Here is a 25,094-nt window from a genome sequence, read left to right as displayed (position 1 = left end):
GTATACATATCGGCATTCAGTTCCCATTATGGTCCTCAAAGTGGCAGCCACTACCTCATCGTCCTTTTCCAGAAGTCCCGTGGCTAGTGCATAGTCCTCCCATTCACCTCTAAACGTATCCCAGTTCGTGCTCCAGTCTCCGCTAAGCTTCATAACGGCGGGAGGGGGAATGTTCGCTGCCATGTCTAACCGGTGCTAACAACACTGAAGCTAACTGCTAACTAGCAAACTCACACTAGTGTTGGGTTTTATTTCACTTATTAGATGTGATGCATTACCATTTACAGTAGATGTAGGCCTAAGTATGAACGGACTGGAATGCACTAAGAGGTTTATATTGTATTAACATAGATTGAGCAACATATAATAGACATGACTAACGGGAGGGGCTGGTAGAATGGAAGATAGCTGTAGCACAAAAGCAGAAACTGTCCTAACTGTAGCATAAAAACAGGCACTGTCCTTGAGTGTCTGACACACACGAAGATAAGCTAGACGACAACTATGCCTGGTGTTGGTGCTGACATCTTCAGGACAGAAATACCGGTTTACTTAACGGAGGAATAAACACACATGTTCATCATTGGTGTCTTAACCAGAACGGGGGAAAATGCACTTTATTTATTTTCGCACATGCGCAGTCATACATCTCTCATAGGGCATGACTGTACCAGTGTAAGAACACAACTCAACAACATATTAGTCCACATGCCAACACCCCCACTTGCTCTTATACTGTACAAGTCGTATTCAACCTAACTTTATCAACACATTTAGCTTACAGTTATTCATCTCACAAATGTCAGTTTATATTCCAAACATGTAACCCAAGAATTTTTCATTTTTGAACTTCGTTACAGGTTTAGTCAAAACATCTGCAGCCATGTCTGCCGTTGGACAATATTCAATACTTATTTTACCATCACTGAGTTTAGTTTTTTTTTTTTTTGTTCACATGGTGTTGACCTTGTATGGTTCATCTTTATTTTCCCTTCACTTTGTGTAAAATCAATGCCTAGGAAATGTCCAAGCCTCCCAAGATCTTTCATCTTAAATTTTTCACGTAACATTTCTTTTACACTTGTGAGTGAGTCACTATCACTAGCAGCGATAATTAGATCATCGACCCAAATTATCAAAATGATCCTTTCTGTTGCAGTTTGTTTGTTATAAACACAGTGATCAGCTGGGTTCTGTGTAAAACCATTTTCACTAAGGTGATCATGCAACATTTTGTTCCAGTTCCTTCCTGACTGTTTCAGGCCGTACAGTGACTTGTTCAGTTTGCAGACTAGTTGCTCACCTGTATCTGACCTGACTTCAAAACCCTCTGGTTGCTCCATGTACACTTCACAGTCAATAGGAGCATGTAGATATGCTGTTTTGACATCCATCTGATGTAACTCTAAGTCATACTGAGCTGCTAGCTGCATCAAACAGCGTACTGATGTCATATTTGCAGTTGGAGAAAAAGTCTCCTTATAGTCTATTCCTGCCACTTGACTATACCCCTTTGCAACATATCTTGCCTTGTATGTCTCAGTCTCATCTGAACTGTTTTTGACCGCATAGACCCACCTGCCCCCCACTGCATTTTTACCCTCTGGCAGTGTGGTTAATGTGAATGTATCATTTTCCCTAAGGGAATCCATCTCCTCCTTCATAGCAGTAGCCCAAATCTCTGATTTTGGTGAAATCATTGCTTCTTTGAAGGTTTGTGGTGCATTGCACATTACTCTGTAGCAGTAGTCAACACTAGGTGGTATCTGGTCATCACATTTCACTTTACACTCATAGTCTTTTAAGTACTGGGGTTTCTTCCTCGCTCTGTCTGGATAGCGTGGACTCTGACCATCTGATGTCTCAATTTGCACATCTTGTGTCTCTTCTGAGTTTTGATCTGCCATCTTGGCTTTCGGCATGGGGTTTTCAAATCTCTCCCCATGAAGATCATCACTGATTTCCAAATCTGTCTGAGTTTGGTGTTCGACTACACCTTTTGTAACACACTTGACTAATCTGTTTTTAAGAACTTTCCCAGTGTCTGGGTAGTAGACTAGGTATGCTGGACTATTTTTATCATACCCGACAAAAATACCCTTTTCACATCTTGAGTCTAACTTTTTCTTGTTCTGTCTATATGCATAGCAAACAGATCCAAATTCTTTCATCTTTGAAAGATCAGGCTTTCTCCCAGTAAACATGTAGTGTGGAGTCTGTCCTACACGCTTATTGTAACACCTATTGCGAATTACTGCAGCAGTCATTACAGCATATGTCCACAAGTTCTTTGGTAGGTTGCTTTCAAGTAGCATGCATCTTGCCATTTCGAACAATGTTCTCCAATTTCTCTCAGCCGTCCCATTTTGATGGGGTGAGTAAGGGGCTGAAGTTTCATGTCTTATGGCGTTCTTACTGAGCAGTGACTGGAACTCTTTGGCTGTGAATTCTGTGCCATTATCTGACCTGACACACTTTATTTTCCCATAAGGGGCCACATCAGCAATAAACTTCTCAGTAGCTTTTACAGTATCACTCTTTGCTTTTAGGAAATACACAAAAACTGCCCCTGAATAATCATCCGTAAATGCTAGAGTATATCTGAACCCATCTTTCGCCTCTGGCTCAATAGGGCCAGCCAAATCAGTGTGCACAAGCTCAAGAGCCGCTTTTGCTTTTTCATCAGGCTCTCTGTTTCTGCTCTGAACAAATTTTCCCTGAGTGCAGATTTCACAGTTGAGGGTAGATTTGTCAATCTTACCTGTGATTTTCATTCCCTCTGTCACATTTTCTAACTTTGACACATCCTCAAAATTACAGTGGCCAAGAATTTTGTGCCATGTGTGAATATCATAGCACCCATGACATCCATCATCATATTCATCACTTACAGTGTTAAGATAGTAAAGTCTATCGTACTCCTCGATGTCAAAAGTGGTACCGTTCTTGTGGATGAGCTTGTTACACCCCTGTCGAAAGTTGACTGAAGCTCCGTTGGCTGTCGCTGCTTTAACAGAGAAAATGTCCTGTGGAAACGACGGCACGTACAGCGCCTTCATCAGCGTTGTTTTTTACCCGACGACCCGTGTTGTCTCTCAGGTAAACCTCCGCTGCACCTCTCCTCTCCGCGACACCATTCGTTCTTGTTCCGTCAGCCAGCTCCACGGAATGTTTTTCCGGTTTGAAAGTCTCGTCAAACTCCTTAAACTTCCCGATGTCCGTGACTATATGTGACGTTGCTCCCGTATCAACCATCAGCCCTTTCTGTTTCAGTCCACTAACCTGACAGTCACTTATTCTGAATGCAAATGAGTGGCTTTCAGCATCTGTTGCTTGTTTCACATTGTCTCTTCTTTTTCGTCTGCAATTTGCGTCAGTATGAGTGGAGCTCTTGCAAAAACTACACCACTTTCTCCGTTCTTTGCGCTCTCCAGTAACGGTACATTCCCGGGCCTTGTGCCCTTTCTGGCCACAGTTGAAGCAGGTTATCTCGGTCCCTTTATCTCTCCCTCTTGGCCAGCTAACTTTAATGTTACTTGCCTTCATCACGTCGTCGTCAGTGGAAATGGCGCTAAACTTCTCGGTGCTTTCATAGCTCCTCAACTTGGTTTTGAACTCGCCAAAAGTTGTCGGCTCGTCACTCTGCGTTATGTGGATGGCAAACGGCTTAAATGATTCGGGCAAACCTTTCAGAATCATTGCAATCAACAGCCCGTCACTTAAAGTCTCTTCAGCATTTCTCAGTGCTGTAATAGCCGTCTCAGCACGAATGATATAGTCCGTAACACTTTCGTCAGCGGCTTTCTGAAGAGAAGTTAGTTCAGTGTAGAGGCTAATCACACGTGGCTTCCCTTTACCTGCATAATGTTCCCTCAATATCTTCAACGCTTTTCTCCCATCATCTGCTGCTTCTCTCATTATCAGGGAAAGGCTTTTATCATCCAAAACCTGTATCAATTCGGCGTAGGCTTCTTCATTTTTCTCTCTGTCTTCTTCATCTTCATCCACGCTCAATATGGCGGCCTTTAGCCCAAGCAAACGCAAGTGCCCCAAAAACTTTGTCTCCCATAACTCGTACTTTTTTTCATCTCCGTCGAAATATAATCTATTCCATCGGCTTCCATGTTCCCTCCTGGGCCCATAACCTGTTGGTGCTGACATCTTCAGGACAGAAATACCGGTTTACTTAACGGAGGAATAAACACACATGTTCATCATTGGTGTCTTAACCAGAACGGGGGAAAATGCACTTTATTTATTTTCGCACATGCGCAGTCATACATCTCTCATAGGGCATGACTGTACCAGTGTAAGAACACAACTCAACAACATATTAGTCCACATGCCAACACCTGGCAACAAAGATGCGTCTAGAGGCTGGGACCAGCCTGCACGCCAACGATAGGCTGGAGTAAGTCGAAACCACACCCAAGCCTCTACTATGACAGGCCCTCAGGGAGAGGGAACTAAGTCTGTCAAGAAGTATTTAAAGAAAAACTTGTGAAGTCATTCCAGTTCTCTGTCTGCCCTGCGTGGTATTACAGGGAGCCCGTATATACGAACTTCATATTTTCCATTTAAATGTTTGCTTCATTAAATACATAACTAAAGGAATTCTATTGAGTTAACTGTTTTATTCCAATACCAGATTGAATTGACGCAACTCGACAATAGCTACGGTCAATTCCGGCAAAATCTTACTCAAATAAGCATTTTCTTTGTAAACCAGAACAGGTGACTAATTTGCAGAAATCATAGTTAGTTATCCGACTCTGACACCATGTTTGAATGTTAAATGACGAGACAGATGCGAGTAACCAGTCTTGTTCAGTACATTGCAATACCTCCGGGTATCTCAAGCACACCGGTAAAAACACTGGAGTTGCAGTAATTAACATTTACCAACAGATGGCATCACTGTGCCATCTTACACACATAACAATTATCATGTTGAACATGGGGAACAATTTGAACAAATCTAAATATACACATTGCAAGATATTTGGCAAAATAGACAGACATACCTATATTTCCCTATAGTAAACAATGGGACGACCTCAGAGTTCTATGAGTAATTTTTTGTTGTTGTTTACATTTTAACTACCAGCAACGTGGGCAGGTCTCATTGCCATCAATAGCAAAGCAGGCATTGTAACGTAGAACAAACTGGGAATAGAACGTTCGGAGGCGAGTTGGTGCCACGGTGCACAATAGAACTAATACAATAGGAGCGGGCAGGGTGAAAAATGCCCTAAAATAAGGCCTGTTTTTTCGTGATTACTTCAAAACTACGGCAAGCAGCTGGGACATATGGTAATATTATGAAACCGGCCCCACAGCGGATGTAATGAACCAGTTTTATCAGAAAAAGCATTGTTAAAAATGTAACGTGTCCAACCTAACACTGTGCAAAATTTGGTCCCTAAAATGTATATGCATTCTGTTCACTTTTGAATTCCATGTGGAGAAAGGCACACTTGCTTGCGTATTTGACCATACCCACACCAGTGGTGGTCAATGCAGTTTAAGCATGGCCTTATTTCAATTACAACATATTGGATGACTGTCATTCATATTCCATTCACCCAGCTCAATGTATCATCGCTAAGTTTAGGCTACTATATGATACTAACATTTTCCCCATACCCATCATGAGATTTCTACAACCTAGCCTATGAATGAAAGTTTACAACGTAGATCATTTAGTATTCAAGGGGACAGACAGTGACACATTCAATACCGCATTGTGCACACTTACCTGCATCTAGCTGATCTAGGGAGTAATCAGTAGTCCAACACTTGCAAATGTGAATTTCTGTTGGACAAATTCAGGTATTTTTATCTCAGTTTCATTCCGTTTGCTTACGTTTCTGAAACATTTTACCAGAAATCGGTGGAATGAATACACCCCTGATCACAAGCAAACACAGTTTGCTTTTCATAGCAGCGTGAACACTTTGCTTGTTGCATATATAATTCCTTCTCGCAACTATCTACGTGCTCTCATCCTCTCACCTTCTCTTTTTGCTTGTGGACTTCAGTGCACAACACATCAGTATGTGACCAAAAACTTTCCATACCAAACCTTCACATCATGACCGCTAACTGCACACAGCCTACATCGTTGTCACGTCGTTGTTAATATAGCTACTAGAACTAATGCATTAGTATACTCGCTAGCTACAATCATACAGTACAGCATACAGTCAGAAAGCAGTTTAGCAGTTACACAATGGGCCCCGGTGGCAATAAATGAATGAAACCAAAAGCTTACCTTGACCTGGAAGAGTTCTAGCGTTGGATAGCCATAGCCAGCTAGCTAACATAGCATCCCTCTCTGTTTGAGCTGGGTGTTTGAGTAGGCTAAACTAGCTAGCTGCATTTTCTAGCTGTGTGAAAGTTGAAAAAAAATCTCTTGCGTCTCAATTTTGGAAGAAATTGATTTGTTCAAAACTGTTCAAATATTGTCTTTCTCTCTCTTTGAGTCATCTACTCACCACATTTTATGCACTGCAGTGCTAGCTAGCTGAATCTTATGCTTTCAGTACTAGATTCATTCTGTGATATTTTGATTGAGTGGACAACATGTCAGTTCATGCTGCAAGAGCTCGGATAGGTTGGAGGACATCCTCCAGAAGTTGTTACAATGACTGTGTAAGTCTATGGAAGGGGGTGGGAACCATGAGCCTCCTAGGTTTTGTATTGAAGTCAATGTACCCAGATGAGGACAGAAGCTAGCTGTCCTCCAGCTACACCATGGTGCTAACCTACAGAGTGCTGCTGAGGCTCCTGTGGAACTTCTTTGTAAAACTGTGTTTTAATCAATTATTTGGTGACATGTGAATATATTTAGTATAGTTTTATCTAAAAAGGTTAACTTTAAAAAAAATATTCCAGTATTTTTATGAAATTCACTGAGAACAATGCCAGTAGAAATGCCAGCAGAAACAATGCCGTAGAAATAATAGCAGAAACAATGCCAGTAGAAATCTTGAGGTGCCATTAAAAGAGTAGATTGAGATGTAATAAATGTGCCTGATAGTGAGGTTTATTATCCATGGCAGCAGATAATTATCTGAATATGCTTCACCTCATGTCTTAGCTGCCAACATCTAGAACTATCATTAATTGTGACTCCAATGTTGGCTAATAATTTACTGAATACTATAACTCAACAGATACACTGCATCTCATTCCAAAGTCATGGGCATTAATATGGCGATGGTACCCCCTTTGCTGCTATTAGAGCCTCCACTCTTCTGGGAAGGCTTTCCACTAGATGTTGGAACATTACTGCGGGAACTTGCTTCCATTCAGCCACAAGAGCATTAGTGAAGTCGGGCACTGATGTTGGGCAATTAGGCCTGGCTCGCAGTCAGCGTTCCAATTCAACCCAAAGCTGTTTGATGGGGTTAAGGTCAGGGCTCTGTGCAGGCAAGTCAAGTTCTTCCACACAGATCTCGACAAACCATTTCTGTATGGACCTCGCTTTGTGCACGGGGGTATTGCCATGTTGAAACAGGAAATGGCCTTCCCCAAACTGTTTGCCACAAAGTTGGAAGCACAGAATCGTCTAGAATGTCATTGTATGCTGTAGCGTTAAGATTTCCCTTCACTGGAACTAAGGGGCCTAGCCCGAATACATGAAAACAGCCCTAGACTATTATTCCTCCTCCACCAAACTTTACATTTGGCACTATGCATTGGAGGCAGGTAGCATTCTCCTGGCATCGGGCCAAAACCCAGATTCGCCGTCAGACTGCCAGATGGTGAAGCGTGATTCATCACTCCAGAGAATGCGTTGCCACTGCTCGGCCATGGAAACCCATTTCATGAAGCTCCTGACGAACAGGTCTTGTGCTGACGCTGCTTCCAGAGGCAGTTTGGAACTCGGTAGTGAGTGTTGCAACCAAGGACAGACAATCTTTACTTGCTTCAGCACTCGGCGATCCCATTCTATGAGCTTGTGTTATCCACCCCTTTGCAGCTGAGCCCGAGTTGCTCCTAAAAGTTTCCCCTTCCCAATAACAGCACTTACAGTTGTCTGGGGCAGCTCTAACAGGACAGAAATTAGACGAACTGACTTGTTGGAATGGTGGCATCCTATGGCGGTGCCACGTTGAAAGTCACTGAGCTCTTCAGTAAGGCCATTCTACTGCCAATATTTATATAGAGATTGCATGGCTGTGGGCTCAATTTTATACACCTGTCAGCAACGTGTGTGGCTAAAATAGCCAAATCCACTCATTTGAAGTGGTGTCCACATACTTTTGTATTTGCTCTGCAATAAAACTGCTATATAATTTATACTAAACAAAAATATAAACGCAACATGTAAGGTGTTGGTCCCATGTTTCATGAGCCAAAATAAAAGATTACAGAAAGCTTATTTCTCTCAAATTCTGAGCACAAATTAGTGAGCATTTCTCCTTTTGTCACGGCCTGATCTGTTTCACCTGTCTTTGTGCTCCTCTCCACCCCCCTCCAGGTGTCGCCCATCTTCCCCATTATCCCCTATGTATTTACACACCTGTGTTCTCTGTTTGTGGCCAGTTCGTTTGGTTCGTAGAACCTACCAGCGGTTTGTTTCCCTGATCCCGCCTGTTCCTTGCTCCTGTTTCCATGTTCTGACCGTTCTGCCTGCCCTGACCCTGCCTGTCGTCCTGTACCTTACACCCTCTCTGGATTATTGACCTCTGCCTGACCTGACCCCGCCTGCTGTCCTGTACCTTACACCCTCTCTGGATTATTGACCCCTGCCTGTCTTGACCTGTCGTTTGCATGCACGTTTGAGGAATAAACTTTTGTTTCTTCAACACTGTCTGCACCTGGGTCATACCTTAAAACATGATACCTTTGCAAAGATAATCCATCTAACTGACAGGTGTGGCATATTAAGAAGCTGATTAAACAGCATGATCATTAAACAGGTGCACCTTGTGCTGGGGACAATAAAAGGCCACTCTAAAATATGCAGTTTTGTCACACAACACAATGCCACGTCTCAAGTTTTGAGGGAGTGTGCAATTGGCATGCTGACTGCAGGAATGTCCACCAGAGCTGTTGCTAGAGAATTAAATGTTAATTTATGTATGATATGCTGCCTCCAATGTCGTTTTAGAGAATTTGGCAGTAAGTCCAAATGGCCTCACAACCCCAGACCACGTGTAACCACAACAGCCCAGGACCTCCACATCTGGTTTCTTCACCTGCAGGATCGTCTGAGACCAGCCACCCGGACAGCTGATGAAACTGGAGCATTTGTCTGTAATAAAGCAGTTGTGTGGGGAAAAACTCATTCTGATTGGCAGGTCCTGGATCCCCAGTGTGTTAAAATTGTTAATTGTTGCATGTTGCATTTACAGTTGAAGTCGGAAGTTTACTTACACCTTAGCCAAAAACATTTAAACTCAGTTTTTCACAACTCCAGACATTTAAGCATAGTAAAAATTCCCTGTCTTAGGTCAGTTAGGTTCAACACTTTATTTAAAGAATGTGAAATGTCAGAATAATAGTAGAGAGAATGATTTATTTCAGCTTTTATTTCTTTCATCAAATTCCCAGTGGGTCAGAAGTTTACATACACTCAATTAGTATTTGGTAGCATTGCCTTTAAATTGTTTAACTTGGGTCAAATCTTTCGGGTAGCCTTCCACAAGCTTCCCACAATAAGTTGGGTTAATTTTGGCCCATTCCTCCTGACAGAGCTGGTGTAACTGAGTCAGGTTTGTAGGCCACCTTGCTCGCACACGCTTTTTCAGTTCTGCCCAAAATTGTGTAAGGGATTTAGGTTAGGGCTTTGTGATGGCCACTCCAATACCGTGACTTTAAGCCATTTTGCCACAACTTTGGAAGTATGCATGGGATCATTGTCCACTTGGAAGACCCATTTGCGACCAAGCTTTAACTTTCTGACTGACATCTTGAGATGTTGCTTCAATATATCCACATAATTTTCCTGCCTCATGATGCCATCTATTTTGTGAAGTGCACCAGTCCCTCCTGCAGCAAAGCACCCCAACAACATGATGCTGCCATCCCCGTGCTTCACGTTTGGGATGGTGTTCTTCGGCTTGCAAGCCTCCCCCTTTTTCCTCCAAACATAACAATGGTCATTATGGCCAAACAGTTCTATTTTTGTCTCATCACACATTTCTCCAAAAAGTACGATCTTTGTCCCCATGTGCAGTTGCAAACCGTAGTCTGGCTTTTTTATGGCGGTTTTGGAGCAGTGGCTTCTTCCTTGCTGAGCGGCCTTTCAGGTTATGTCGATATAGGACTCGTTTTACTGTGGATATAGATACTTTGTACCTGTTTCCTCCAGCATCTTCACAGGGTCCTTTGCTGTTGTTCTGGGATTGATTTGCACTTTTCGCACCAAAGTATGTTGATCTCTAGGATTGAGAACACGTCTTCTTCTGAGCGGTATGACGGCTTCGTGATCCCATGGTGTTTATACTTGCGTACTACTGTTTGTACAGATGAATGTGGTACCTTCATGCATTTGGAAATTGCTCCCAAGGATGAACCAGACTTGTAGAGGTCTACCATTTTTTTCTGAGGTCTTTTCTGAGACCTTCTCCCTTACCTCACCTCGCTCATCAACTCATCCTTGACCGCTGGCTACGTCCCTTCCGTCTTCAAGAGCGCGAGAGTTGCACCCCTTCTCAAAAAACCTACACTCGATCCCTCCGATGTCAACAACTACAGACCAGTATCCCTTCTTTATTTTCTCTCCAAAACTCTTGAGTGTGCCGTCCTTGGCCAGCTCTCTTGCTATCTCTCTCAGTCAGGTTTCAAGACTGGTCATTCAACTGAGACTGCTCTTCTCTGTGTCACGGAGGCTCTCCGCACTGCTAAAGCTAACTCTCTCTCCTCTGCTCTCATCCTTCTAGACCTATCTGCTGCCTTTGATACTGTGAACCATCAGATCCTCCTCTCCACCTTCTCCGAGTTAGGCATCTCAGGCGCGGCTCACTCTTGGATTGTGTCCTACCTGACAGGTCGCTCCTACCAGGTGGCGTGGCGAGAATCTGTCTCCGCACCACGTGCTCTCACCACTGATGTCCCCCAGGGCTCAGTTCTAGGCTCTCTCCTATTCTCGCTATACACCAAGTCACTTGGCTCTGTCATATCCTCACATGGTCTCTCCTATCATTCCTACGCAGACGACACACAATTAATCTTCTCCTTTCCCCCTTCTGAGAACCAGGTGGCGAATCGCATCTCTGTATGTCTGGCAGACATATCAGTGTGGATGACGGATCACCACCTCAAGCTGAACCTCGGCAAGACGGAGCTGCTCTTCCTTCCGGGGAAGGACTGCCCGTTCAATGATCTCGCCATCACGGTTGACAACTCCATTGTGTCCTCCTCTCAGAGTGCTAAGAGCCTTGGCGTGACCCTGGACAACACCCTGTCGTTCTCCGCTAACATCAAGGCGGTGACCCGATCCTGTAGGTTCATGCTCTACAACATTCGCAGAGTACGACCCTGCCATACACAGGAAGCGGCGCAGGTCCTAATCCAGGCACTTGTCATCTCCAGTCTGGATTACTGCAACTCGCTGTTGGCTGGGCTCCCTGCCTGTGCCATTAAACCCCTACAACTCATCCAGAACACCGCAGCCCGTCTGGTGTTCAACCTTCCCAAGTTCTCTCACGTCACCCCGCTCCTCCGCACACTCCACTGGCTTCCAGTTGAAGCTTGCATCTGCTACAAGACCATGGTGCTTGCCTACGGAGCTGTGAGGGGAACGGCACCTCCGTACCTTCAGGCTCTGATCAGTCCCTACACCCAAACAAGGGCACTGCGTTCATCCACCTCTGGCCTGCTGGCCCCCCTACCTCTGCGGAAGAACAGTTCCCGCTCAGCCCAGTCAAAACTGTTCGCTGCTCTGGCACCCCAATGGTGGAACAAGCTCCCTCACGACGCCAGGACAGCGGAGTCAATTACCACCTTCCGGAGACACCTGAAACCCCACCTCTTTAAGGAATACCTGGGATAGGATAAAGTAATCCTTCTAACCCCCCCCCCTCCAATAAAATATATAGATGTACTATTGTAAAGTGGTTGTTCCACTGGATATCATAAGGTGAATACACCAATTTGTAAGTCGCTCTGGATAAGAGCGTCTGCTGAATGACGTAAATGTAAATGCAAAAATGTCTTGGCTGATTTCTTTTGATTTTCCCATGTCAAGCAAAGAGGCACTGAGTTTGAAGGTAGGCCTTGAAATACATCCACAGGTACACCTCCAATTGACTCAAATGATGTCAATTTGCCTATCAGAAGCTGCAAAAGCCATGACAACATTTTCTGGAATTTTCCAAGCTGTTTAAAGGCACAGTCAACTTAGTGTAGGTAAACTTCTGACCCACTGGAATTGTGATACAGTGAATTATAAGTGAAATAATCTGTCTGTAAACAATTGTTGGAAATATGACTTGTGTCATGCATAAAGTAGATGTCTTAACCGACTTGCCAAAACTATAGTTTGTTAACAACAAATTTGTGGAGTGATTGAAAAATGAGTTTTAATGATTCCAACCTAAGTGTATGTAATCTTCTGACTTCAACTGTATATTTTTGTCCAGTATAGTATAGCAAATGACATACAAGTGTACCAGTTCAGTTGCTTATTCATCACCATGTGCAAAAATAAAGGTTTTGGAATCTCTAGTGGTATCTTAAAATCCCTTCTGGTGTGTGTTTTCAGTCCAGGGACCTCAGGTGGACATTTGGGTACCACTTTAAATTAAACTACTTATTTAGCATGACATAGATGCTTCACAAATTATCAACGCTTATCATACTGTATGAATGGTGTATAAAGGATAACATAGGAGCTACCTACGTAGGGTGCATTGACAAATATTACATAGCCAACTGTGTTACTTCCCAAAAAGGCACAGCTCCTTAAGGTATTTGAAAGATGCCCAGGTCTGATGCCATCGCCTACTGCCAATGTGGCCTTGAGCAAGACATTTTACCTCTAAACTGCTTGAACGCTGACACTGCTGCTCCCAGCCTGTTGCTTGAATAGCGTGTCACATTTCCGTGGTACAATGGATAAATAAGGATCTAAAAGGGGACTTATTTAAAGGCGGTGTTATGAACGATACTGCAACACTCAAAGGTGTTATGACTGGTTCATAAAGGGGGTGTGCATACCCCCTTCAAATAAACCATTTGTACCTGTAAACAGGTATTACAAGCTTGGCCAGCTGAACAGCTTAGAAGAAACATGCAGCTATGAGAGAACACATGAGTTTATTCTATTAAAAGAAACAGACATTGAATTAATGGCCCATTTATCTGTAACAGTCTGGATGATGTAAGTATAATGTGATTTGGTCAATAAAGGTGGATGGAATAACTGCTTTCACTTCAGAAAAGAGGTATGTAGTATCATAATTATAATGTACTCATTCCTTTATACCAGTCCCAAGAGCACCCAATGCAAGAACATTACGACTGATCTGTCACTGATGCATCAATGTGCTAAGTAATGCTAAACCAGGTCTGAAAGATTCCTATGCTTAATTTTCAAAGGATCCGTTTAGCTTATTTTCTTTGCCAGTAACCAATTTTTTGTGCCCAATTCAACTGCCTGCGGCCACGTAATAAGATTGCAGGGTGCATCTCAACAATGTTAAGTGGCTGCCTCACCTCATCTCCTTTCCTCACTGTTTCCACTGATTTGAAAAGGTTTGGTCGACTGGTGAAAAGCAATAAGTACCAGGTCTATAGGGGGATTTGCTTTTACCACTCCAGTTCTTTTATCAGTCAAGATTAGTGCTGGTCTTGTGTGGCTCAGTAGGTAGTAGCGCTTGGTGCTTGCAACCCATGGATGATGGGTTCGATTCCCACTGGGCCACCTATACAAAAAAATCTATGCGCGCATGCCTGTAAGTCAGTTTGGATAAAAGTGTCTACTAAATGGCACATTATAACTGTATACAGTGCATTCGGAAAGTATTCAGGCCTCTTGACTTTTTCCACATTTTGTTACATTACAGCCTTATTCTAAAATGGACAAAAAATTATAATTCTCATCAATCTACACACAATACCCCATAATGACAAAGGGAAAAAAGGTTTGTAGAACTTTTTACAAATGTATTCAGAGTAAAAAACATACCTTATTTACATAAGTATTTGCTATGAGATTCGAAATTGAGTTCATGTGCATCCTGTTTCCATTGATCATCCTTGAGATGTTTCTACAACTTGATTGGAGTCCACCTGTTGTCAATTCAATTGATTGGACATGATTTGGAAAGGCACACACCTGTCAATATAAGGTCCCACAGCTGACAGTGCATGTCAGAGCAAAAACCAAGCCATGAGGTCAAAGGAATTGTCCATAGAGATCCGAGACAGGATTATGTTGAGACACAGACCTGGGGAAGGGTACCAAAAAAGGTCTGCAGCATTGAAGGTCCACAAGAACACAGTGGCCTTCATCATTCTTAAATGAAAGGCGTTTGGAACCACCAAGACTCTTCCTAGAGCTGGCCTCCCGGGCCAAACTGAGCACTCAGGGGAGAAGGGCCTTGGTCAGGGAGGTTACCAGGTCTCTCTTTATGTAGTGTTGTGTTGTCTCTCTTGTTGTGATGTGTGTTTTGTCCTATATTTATATTGTATTTATTTTTTTATCCCAGGCCCCCGTCCCCCGCAGGAGGACTTTTGGCTTTTGGTAGGCCGTCATTGTAAATAAGAATATGTTCTTAACTGACTTGCCTATTTAAATAAAAAAATAAAACCAAGAACCTGATGGTCACTCTGACAGAGCTCCAGAGTTCCTCTGTGGAGATGGGAGAATCTTCCAGAAGGACAACCACCTCTGCAGCACTCCACTAATCAGGCCTTTATGATAGAATGGCAAGCCACTCCTCAATAAAAGGCACATGACAACCCGCTTGGAGTTTGCCAAAAAAGCACCTAAAGGACTCTCAGACCATGAGATACAAGATTCTCTGGTCTGATGAAACAAGATTGAACTCTTTAGCCTGAATGCCAAGCATCACGTCTGGAGGAAACCTGACGCCATCATGCTGTGTTGTTATTCAGGGGCAGGGACTGGGAGACTAGTCAGGATTGCGGGAAAGATGAACGGAGAAAAGTACAGAGATCCTTGATGAAAACCTGCTCCAGAGCGCTCAGGACCTCAGACTGGGGTGAAGGTTCACCTTCCAACAGGATAACGACCCTAAGCACACAGCCAATGCAGGAGTGGCTTTGGGACAAGTCTCTGAATGTCCTTGAGTGGCCCAGCCAGAGCCTGGATTTGAACCCGATCGAACATCTCTGGAGAGACCTGAAAATAGATGTGCAATGACACTCCCCATCCAACCTGACAGAGCTTGAGAGGATCTGCAGAGAAGAATGGGAGAAACTCCCCAAATACAGGTGTGCCAAGCTTGTAGCGTCATAACCAAGAAGACTCGAGGCTGTAGTCGCTGTCAAAGGTGCTTCAACAAAGTACTGAGTAAAAGGTCTAAATACTTACGTAAATGTCATATTTCCGTTTTTCATAAAAGTGCAAACATTTCTTAAACCGTATTTTTGCTTTGTCATTATCGGTTATTGTGTATAGATTGAGGGGGAAAAAACAATTGAATCAATTTTAGAATAAGTCTGTAACGTAACAAAATGTGGAAAAAGTCAAGGGGTCTGAATACTTTCCGAATGTGCTGTATATTATCAGTGCAGTAGGATGGAAGGCAAGGGGGAAAAAACTACTTAGACTATTGAGATGCACACAAAGATAGTCTCTCAGCCAGTCTTTTTCTTGACTGCTTCTAGTCCCGTCCTCCTCTTCAGATTGGTGAAGAGCAGCAAAAAGTTAACCACATAGGTTGAGACGCAGACCACGCAGAAATCTCCCAGAATGAAGGCAAGTACTCCGGCTAGGTACAGCGATCCAGCCATGGACACCCAGGAGGCCAAGACCAGGAGGAACGCTGCCCTACTGGACACAGACTGACCTGTAGACAAAAGAGACAGTGAATGTTGGTATGTGTCCCAAATGGTAACCTATTGTCTATTTAGTACACTATTTTTGACCAGAGCCCTATGGGCCGCCATAGGGCTTTGGTCAAAAGTGGTGCAAAACGGGAATAGGGTGCCATTTGGGATGCAGCCAGTGAGTAAGGAGACATAGCATCCCTGCGTAACATAAAATAATCAAAATGGGGAACTGTCGTGGGTGTCTGAAATGTTGTATAATCGTATATGACAGGGTTGGGGTTAATTCCACAAATTACATTGTAATTCAATTCCCTCTCCCTGTAAATTCCACGTCATAGTTTGAATTCAGAGAGAATTCAATTCCTCTCAACTCCAACGTTAGGTAAACTCTAGTAATTTAAATCCACAAATTCGAATTCAATTCCCCCGGGCTTTCAGGCTGATCACGTCACTGTTCAGACAGCCTAGCTGTACTGGAAATATAGAAATACAAGTTGAAATCATTTAATACAAATCTTTCAGTCAATTTTTTTATACTAAGTGCATTAATTCAATTAAATATACAAATATTGAATTCCAATAAAAAAAACATTTTTTACAAATTCAATTCCAATTCCATAATTTAAATTCTTGAATTTGCTCATTAAATGGAGAATTTACGTTTTAACAATCTTCAAATTCTACTCAATGTAAATTCTCCACTTAATGACAAAATTCAAGAATTGAAATTGAACCCAACCCTAGAAAGCACTTGATAAGAATTTCTTGTGTACGGCCTAGTGATAATTCAAAATAATAACCACTAAAATACATATGGACCCCTAAACCAGTAAGATTAGCTGTCATCATGGCGTCAGCTAATGACAATCCAAAGGGGGGTGACAATGGGTCAGTTGAGCTGTATTGTGTTGGTCAAAAGTTAGCCGTAACTGATCAGAAACAGACATCTCAACTCACAAGAGAGTAGTCTACATAGAGTATTTGACCTACCCAGAGCCAGTTGCAATGTGTAGAAAATGATCCCCAACAGACTGTTGGGTTGATTCAGTACACTGTCTTTAGCAAAGAAGAACTGTACAAGCCCAAAACCACGTCCCCATCTGACAAAAAAAGAGTCAAAACACAACGCTTTGTCATGCATTATGTGATAAGTATGATACAAGCATGTCATTATATGGCATCAGTGCAGCTTTTAAATGAAAATGGATTACTGTGCCTATTTTTATAAATACTACAATGCACTGTATCCTATCTGCCATGTGTGAATTGTTTGTCTAATCTGAATGCCACAATTTAATTCAAGATTCTACCAAAGACTAAACCACACACCCAAACTATATAAAATAATAACTATGCCATAACAACGATAGAAAAATTGACTTTCTTTGGTATCGCCTTGACTAAGATTCACCTAACAAAAATACAAATGTAAATCATTTAAAAGCCAGCATGTGTTGCAGGTCATCAAAATAAATAAAGACAAAAAAAACGGATAAGGACCTGTGCAGTGCAATTAGTGCTGCCCAGATAAAAATGTAGGCTGTACGTGGCATTGAGAGGGGGGGGGAGATTCTAGAGGAAGAGGCGAAGTGAGAGGTTTTACGAAAATAACCACGAAGGGAGGAATTTTTGAATTTGGAAAACAACAAATGTAATTGCTAATTTGCTACGTGAGGCTTATTTGATCGAATAGAAGGTTCGTAATGGTTCGGTTGTTACGAATGTACGGATAAGAAGACGCACGTGGCATTTCAAAAACTTTAAAAAAAAACGACTTTATATCGGAGTTGTGCCCCTGGTTCACTCGCGTATCTGCCCTGTCATTGGCTAGAATGGTTCCACCTGATCTCTCCTCCCATCTTTGAGGACATGTATTTACATTGTTAGAGTGGTCACTCGACTATCTTTGAAATATAATAAATCATCTTTACCTAGGAATTCTATGAACAACGTTGTCTATTCGTATGCCACGGAACTGCGATAATTGTGTTTAGCGCGCTGGTTGAGTTATAGAAGTGCGTTCATTACCCAACATCGCACACATATAGGCCTAGGCTACTAATAAATATGAAAACGGCTTCAAAACACACCAATAAACTATAGGCCTATGCATGAAGAAAATACATTCACCACTATTTTACCTTGAGGTGAAAACTTTCGAGCAGCTCACAGAATCTCCCAGGTCGCACATCGCCCGATACTCAGGGTCCCTCTCTCGCGAAATCTCAACGTGCAGAGCATAGAATGACAAAAACAAACCGAAGATACAAAGAAACAAACGTGTTTTTCTCTCCCATTTGGGAACTCCACTGCAACTATTCGATGCCATGTTCTATTGCCTTTCAATTAAGTTATTATAGCCTACTATGGACAATCCTGGCTGGTCGGCAGTCAGAGTCGGTGTGTGTCGTGAACGACAGTGTGAGCAACATTTTTGGAATCAGCGGTTTGCCTTCAAAATAAAAGTCCCCCATTGAAACTGACGCAAACGGTGAGAAGTTGTGGGATCGTGCCACAATTGGCCTAGATAATGCTAAACAATGTTGGAATGTTGTTATACAAATTCAACACAACTGTAAACAATTCAAATTCCTTCAACAAGAGCTAGCTATGACGCTAATATTTGTCTAAACTATATACACTGAAAAAAATATAAACTCAACATGTAAAGTGTTGGTCCCATGTTTCATAGGCCGTCATTGTAAATAATATTTGTTTCTTAACTGACTTGCCTAGTTAAATAAAGGTTAAATAAAAATTATAAAAAATGAGCTGAACGAAAATATCCCAGAAATGTTCCATACGCACAAAAAGTTTATTTTTCTCAAATTTTGTGCATAAATTTGTTTATTTCCATGCTAGTGAGCATTTCTCATTTGACAAGATAATGCATCACCCTGACAGGTGTGGCATATCAAGAAGCTGATTAAACAGAATGATCGTTACACATGTGCACCTTGTGCTCGGGACAATAAAAGGCCACTCTAAGATGCCAGAGATGCCTCAAGTTTTGAGGGAGTGTGCAATTGGCGTGCTGACTGCAGGAATGTCCACCAGAGCTGTTGCCAGAGTATTGAATGCTAATTTATCTACCATAAGCAGCCCCAAATGTCATTTTAGAGAATTTGGCAGTACGTCCAACCAGCCTCACAACCGCAGACCAACTGTATGACGTTGTGTGGGCGTGCGGTTTTCTTGATTTCAACACTGTGAACAGTGTGCCCCATGGTGGCGTTGGGGTTATGGTACGGGCAGGCATAAGCTACGGACAATGAACACAATTCGATTTTATCGATGGCAATTTGATTGTGCAATCCATAGGTGGGTGCACAATCCATAGGTTGGGCTGTAGATTGCAATATGAATGTTCAAAACACAGATTGACTGGTGAGCTTAATGTTGCTAATTTCAGTGGTTTTAGAGTCCCACAATAAGAGCTAAGGCACTAATATTTGTGTAAACTCTCTGTGAGTGTCACTGAGTAGGCTGATACCCCATTTCATGCACAATCCACAGGTTAGGCTGTACTGTAACCCTTCCTGGTTAAATAAAGGTTAAATAAATCAATTAAATAAATAAAGTATGCCCCCAATGCAAATCTGTGAGATTTCAACAGATTTTTACTTTTCGGGGGTTCAAATTAACTAATAATTGTCTTGTTAAATGTATATAACATCTAGTCCAATTGTGGCATGATTCTGCTATTTTTATCCGTTTGCATCAGTTTCAGTGGGGACTTTTATTTTGACAATGAACAATCGATTCCGCTATCGTTGCTCACGCCAATGTTGTTCACAACACACTGGTCAATTGGACGGCATTGCAGATGTTACGCCAGAGGTGGTCCAGAATTCCACAAAGAAAATAAACATTCGCATGCCATTGCCTCAAGGTTGCGGCCTTGGATAGCTGTAGCAGAGATGTGGGCCGTTTACACAGCCTACACTTCGTTTGCTTTTCACATGGGGGGGGGGGGGGGGGTTAGTGGACACAGCGCAGCCGACTCTTTTTTCAAGCACAAAATCATTGGTTGGCGCTTTCGATTTACTGATTAAATTATTAGGCCTAGTTGTTTTCATGTGAACGATCACACTAGTGAGTAAATACGCTTTACTCTACTTTGCCAATGCGCTGTTTATTGTGAGCCCCAGATAGCCGAGTGCGCATTTGTGTGTTAGTGATGATGCTGACTCGGAGGGAGAAAGAGGGCTGTGCCTGTGTTGTACATGCCGTAATATGCTGTGTCTGTAGTTGACGCAGTAGCGGTGCATGGGTAAAACCACTGAAAAAGCCAAGCCAGGAATAAAAGCCTTATTACAATCCGTCTTGTGATAATTGCATTGTTTGCTCTAAAACCTGTTACTTCATATGCCATGACACCGTGATATATAGGCCTAAGGCCGAGACAATAAGACACAGTGGCAGAATAAATTAAACCACAGCTTTGTTTCTTCACTAAACCGGAGAGCAACAGCTGTCGGTGAAGTCCACAAAACATATTTAATATAACAAACAGTTTACATGACCTACAGTATGGCCAAGCAAGTTACTGTTTCCGAGATTTTCGGCCAACTAAACAACTATTGATTTAGAACCAGGGAGAGTTACTGCAAGTTGCAAAGAACTGGCACTGCCTCCACAATTCCTGCGCCATTTCAACTGCAACATCATCTAATCACCTATGTTTAGTTTAAAACAGTGACAACTAAAAGATACCAAAAACAATTTAGTCCAAACAACAAAGCTAAATATGACGTGGCTGTCCATGGTACTGATTTCTGTATGTACAGGTAGTGTTGACTCACCCTACTTGTAGAGAAACGTCAATGCCACCCTCCTCTTTCACGTTGCGTAAAAGGTCTATGACTATGTCATACAGTACACACTTTTAGTTTTTGTTGTCCTAGGCTACCTGTCTAAAATTCCAGGCCAGCTAGTTTATTTTTTTAACCTTTATTTAACTAGGCAAGTCAGTTAAGAACAAATTCTTATTTACAATGACTGCCTACCTTGGCCAAACCCTAAAGATGCTGGGTCAATTGTGCATCACCCTATGGGACTCACATCCAGTTATGATACAGCCTGGAATCGAGAGAGTTAACATTAGCCTACTACATCTAGCTACATGTTGAACTTTCAGGCCAGGGGCACAATGTATGTATTTGTGGTTGGATCCAAATTGCCATTATAATCATTGGCCAGTACAGAGAATGAAGTCCAAATATCTATCTCCATCCACGGTTAATTTAGGAAAGGGACAATTTTAGCTAGCTAGCTAGCCAACAAAAGACAACAACAAAAGGAGGTGCAACAATTCAATTTTTTTCTGTAAATTACTTTGGGATTTTGGTGTGGTGTGAATGGTGTGAAGCCAAATCCAAACTTTCTTCCGTTGACACCTTTTTTGGTGCTCCAGGACCATTCACAGTTGAGCTCGCTCAGTTTAGCTCAACACTGATTGGTTATTTTGTTATTTTTATCAAGGGAGGTCAAACGCTCACCGGCTTCCCTTTATTCAATGCTATGGGCGCCAGCAATATCATAATTTTTCACCAGACAGCACCCATTCAGCCTCTTGCGAATTGAAGGAAAATGATGACGCACAGAGACGAAATATACATTATTTTGTTATTTTTCTTGGTAATTTGTTGGGGCCATCCATGAACACACGTCACTTAGTTGATGTGATGGCAATTAGATCAGGCAAAGGCGCTACGAGCGTACTTTAGCAGGAAATTATGCTGAATATAAAGTTTTTCGCTTTGCAATTGTTTTTATAAAAAGCAGTTCTGATTGTGGCCGCTAGATGGGGCATAAAATCCATGTTTTACACACACACAGTAGCAGCCTAAAGTTAGTACGCTAGCTACGTTTTATACAGTGAGTGGGGGAACTCATCCAACCCAGCGTAACAAGAGGAGAGGCTGAATCAATGAGCTCCTGTGTGAAGACAACTTGAGTGAGTTGCACTGGTTGCAAGTCGCCAAATATAAATGTAAACGTTTATTCGAGACTTAAGTATTAGCTATAGTTAAAGCCTTGACGTGAAGCTGGCGAACATTTGAAGTGCGTTTTGAACGTCCCGTGCGTTGTTAGCTAACGTTAACCTTTCGAAAACCCTTCTGATCCGTAGCAGTTAGCGTCTATGAATGGGTTAGCTAAAGTAATGCAAATTATCTAACTAGAGCTAGTTGTCAGAGCTCATTCTGTGCCAGGCCAGTAACGTTTGCTAACTACGTTAGTGAAGGAGTTAAAAGTCACTCCGCTGCATTCTGTGCTTAGCTAACTAGGTAAAGCAGAAGTTTGCAAAGTAGAACTATCACTACATGAGAAGTGTGTTGTGTTTTTAGCTGCTAAGCTAGCGCTAACTAGCCTTGTACTTCCTAAATAAAAGCCACAACAATTAGTTATAACGTTTGTTTAGCCAAACGACTACTAAGTTACTTCTTCGGTGGGGTTTATCGGTGGTTAGCATCCGTTGTTTAAAATGTTTTATTTAACATTTTATTTAACTAGGCAAGTCAGTTAATAAGAAATGCTAATTTACAATGACGGCCTACACCGGCCAAACCCGGACGAAGCTGAGCCAATTGTGCGCCGCTAATGGGACTCCCAATCACGGTTACATTCTGTATTCGAACCAGGGTGTCTGTAGTGACGGCTCAAGCACTGAGATGCAGTGCCTTAGACCGCTGCGCCACTCAGGATTACCGCCACCTACTGTACTGTATTGTGGGCCAGAGACTGGGAGATACTAAATCCAGCCAGCCAGACCCATTTCTTTAAAAAAATATAACAACATATTTGAAACTGTATCTAATGACATTCTACTCAGTATGCTCCTTTATACAAGGCGTGGGTCTAATCCTGAATGCTGATGGGTTAAAACCGTGTTCCAGCTGGTGTCTATTCCACAAGTTACCACCTGCTAAATCTATGACCTTAAAATGCCTATTTACTCTGTTCCATCTGACTGTGCAATCCACTGTCTCATCAGCCCCACCCAGGCACTTTATAAACTTGATCACTATAAAAAGCATCTAGACATTATCTTACATTTCTTTTATACTAACATTTAGTTTTCAACAGCGGAGATTTGTATGAACCTTACTGTCTGTCTCCCCGACATTTACAACATTGTTTCAATATTCAATTTCGATCTCCAGCTGTCCCATAGTAATGAACATGTCTGGACAAGAAAGATGGGCAGCGTTTCTTAGCTAGTCGAAATCATGAATCAGCTGGCATCATTTTTATGTATATATATATATATATATATATATACACACACAAAAAATTTAATTTGGAAAAAGGTCAAATGAAACAGAGTGTAGCTAGTTTGCAGTCTTTCCAGCTTCAGTTTGAAGTGATTGTGTTAGCTGTGCTGTTGGCTAGCTCCTCTGAACAACAGTGTCCTGACGAGTGAGCACATTTTCTATGCCAGGTGAAATTGTACCTCATTAGCTCCACACAAATGTCACTAGAAAACAGCTTAAACAAATGCAGCTACTTTGCTGTTATTCTGGCTGCACTTTTTGACGTGACTGTAAGTTAGCTGTTGTTGCCTAGCTAGAAAGCGTGGGATAAGAACGTTGCCAGCCATTATAGGAATGGAACATTTAGAACGAACAACTGGGTCGCGTCTCTAGCCACCGAACCGATAGAACGAACGACCAGCCGGCTTAGGTAAAAACCCTAGATTTGGGCCAGGACTATATCTTGTGGAAAGATGAAATGGTATGATTAAATTCATAATGTTCAATCATTATTTGAATATGTTGGTAAACAGTTGTATAAAAGTGATACTGCCCTCGAAGCCGTTGTTTGGGGGATATTTTGTCACAGTTTGCCGGCCCTACTATAATCACACTCTTCCTGTTGGATGCTTTCCTACAGTATAACATTTATACATGCTCCACTGTCTCTGTTTCCTGGCAATAATCACACTTTCCTGTTGGATGTTTTCCTATAACATTTAAAGTCTTATTCAACCGGCTGTGTCCCACCCATAGTCTTGTAAAAATAGCCTCCTCTCTTCCTGCCGTCCTCCCCTCCCTGACTTATCTCTGTATTTGGAATATATGTTTTCCCTTAGTGTCCATATTCCACTGCTCCTGCCATCTCTGCACCATCACTGTCCATATCAAGATTTTTGCCTTGCTCATTGAAACTACAACATCCACATCCCCACTACTAAGTGCTTGTTTAGCCAGTACACCAGCTACCTTGTTCCCCTCCACCCCCACCCAAGAAAACTTGTCTGCATACCTATCTGTCTAACCCTGTCATGGGTTTTTAGTACCTCATACAGCAGGTCTTGTCTGCTACGTGAGCTACAGGACTGCAGACTCATCAACACTGCACATGAGTCAGAGCAAGTAACTACTCTGTATAGCTTGCCTTCTTCCACCCACTGCAAGGCCAACAGTACAGCCATCAGCTCCACCATATATACAGCCAGGTGATCTGTAATAGGTTTCCTGTCCGCCACCCCACTTTCCTGCACTACAAATGCTGGCCCAGTGCGTCCTGTCCTTGGATCTTTTGAACCATCAGTGTAAATGGCCTCAAAATTCTGATATACAGTATCCAGACATCTATTAAACAAATCAGATGGATCAAACCCCTCCTTATCTTTCCGTAGTCTCTCCAACACTTCTACATCAACTACTGGAGGCGGGAGTAGCCATAGTGGGTTCACAGGAATAGCTACCGTGAAGCTAAACTTCCTTCCATACAGTCCCATCTCCCTTCGCCTGAGTATTACCCATCCACCGAAAGCTCGTGTTCTGTCCTTGTTCATGTTCCCAGCATGCCTGTAGAATTCCTTTTGCAGGATGAGACACCCGATGTCCCAGTAGGTTGACCCAATAATTAATGGCCAACTGCTGTCTCCTATTCTGCAATGGCATATCCCCCATCTCCATCTGTAGTCCAGACACTAGGGAGGTCTGAAACGCCCTACTACATATTCTGAGTCCTTGCCCCTGTATGATATCTAGTCTTTCCAGTGAGATCTGGGCTGCCGAATTATACACTATACTGCAGCGATCATCAACTAAATTCAGTAGCAGGACAATTCTATTACTATTTATTTGTATTTTTTCTTCTTGAGTGGA

The 25,094-nt window shown here is 42.4% G+C and overlaps 2 protein-coding genes and 1 long non-coding RNA gene across 7 annotated transcripts in view; 1 reads left to right on the top strand and 2 right to left on the bottom strand.

The window, feature by feature from the left end:
- Positions 1 to 251: 251 nt before the first annotated feature.
- Positions 252 to 4,390, bottom strand: LOC115193703 (uncharacterized). The gene is made up of 2 exons (XR_003878215.1): positions 4,353 to 4,390; positions 252 to 508 (listed from the first exon to the last, which is right to left on the bottom strand). It is a non-coding gene; the product is annotated as an uncharacterized LOC115193703 (long non-coding RNA).
- Positions 4,391 to 15,636: 11,246 nt separating this feature from the next.
- Positions 15,637 to 18,410, bottom strand: vkorc1 (vitamin K epoxide reductase complex, subunit 1). Its single transcript, XM_029752632.1, has 3 exons — positions 18,117 to 18,410; positions 16,966 to 17,075; positions 15,637 to 15,992 (listed from the first exon to the last, which is right to left on the bottom strand). The coding sequence occupies exons 1-3, from the start codon at positions 18,302 to 18,304 to the stop codon at positions 15,781 to 15,783; spliced, it is 510 nt and encodes a 169-aa protein (XP_029608492.1). The 5' UTR covers positions 18,305 to 18,410; the 3' UTR covers positions 15,637 to 15,780.
- Positions 18,411 to 21,834: 3,424 nt separating this feature from the next.
- Positions 21,835 to 25,094, top strand: part of LOC115193701 (pleckstrin homology domain-containing family A member 1) — a 29,048-nt gene continuing 25,788 nt past the window's right edge. For 3 of the 5 annotated variants that reach the window (XM_029752627.1, XM_029752631.1, XM_029752629.1), the window contains exon 1: positions 21,837 to 21,970. In XM_029752627.1, coding sequence (XP_029608487.1) covers positions 21,969 to 21,970 — 2 coding nt within the window. In that variant the 5' untranslated portion in view covers positions 21,837 to 21,968. Of the gene's footprint in view, positions 21,971 to 25,094 lie in introns of all 5 variants that reach the window. The other 2 variants (XM_029752628.1, XM_029752626.1) reach the window with 2 other exon arrangements.

The sequence above is a fragment of the Salmo trutta genome, chromosome 5 (assembly GCF_901001165.1).
Source record: "Salmo trutta chromosome 5, fSalTru1.1, whole genome shotgun sequence".
In the NCBI taxonomy this organism is placed as follows: Eukaryota; Metazoa; Chordata; class Actinopteri; order Salmoniformes; family Salmonidae; genus Salmo; species Salmo trutta.
Note: the sequence above shows the minus strand (reverse complement) of the source record. Positions and strands in the feature narration are given on the sequence as shown.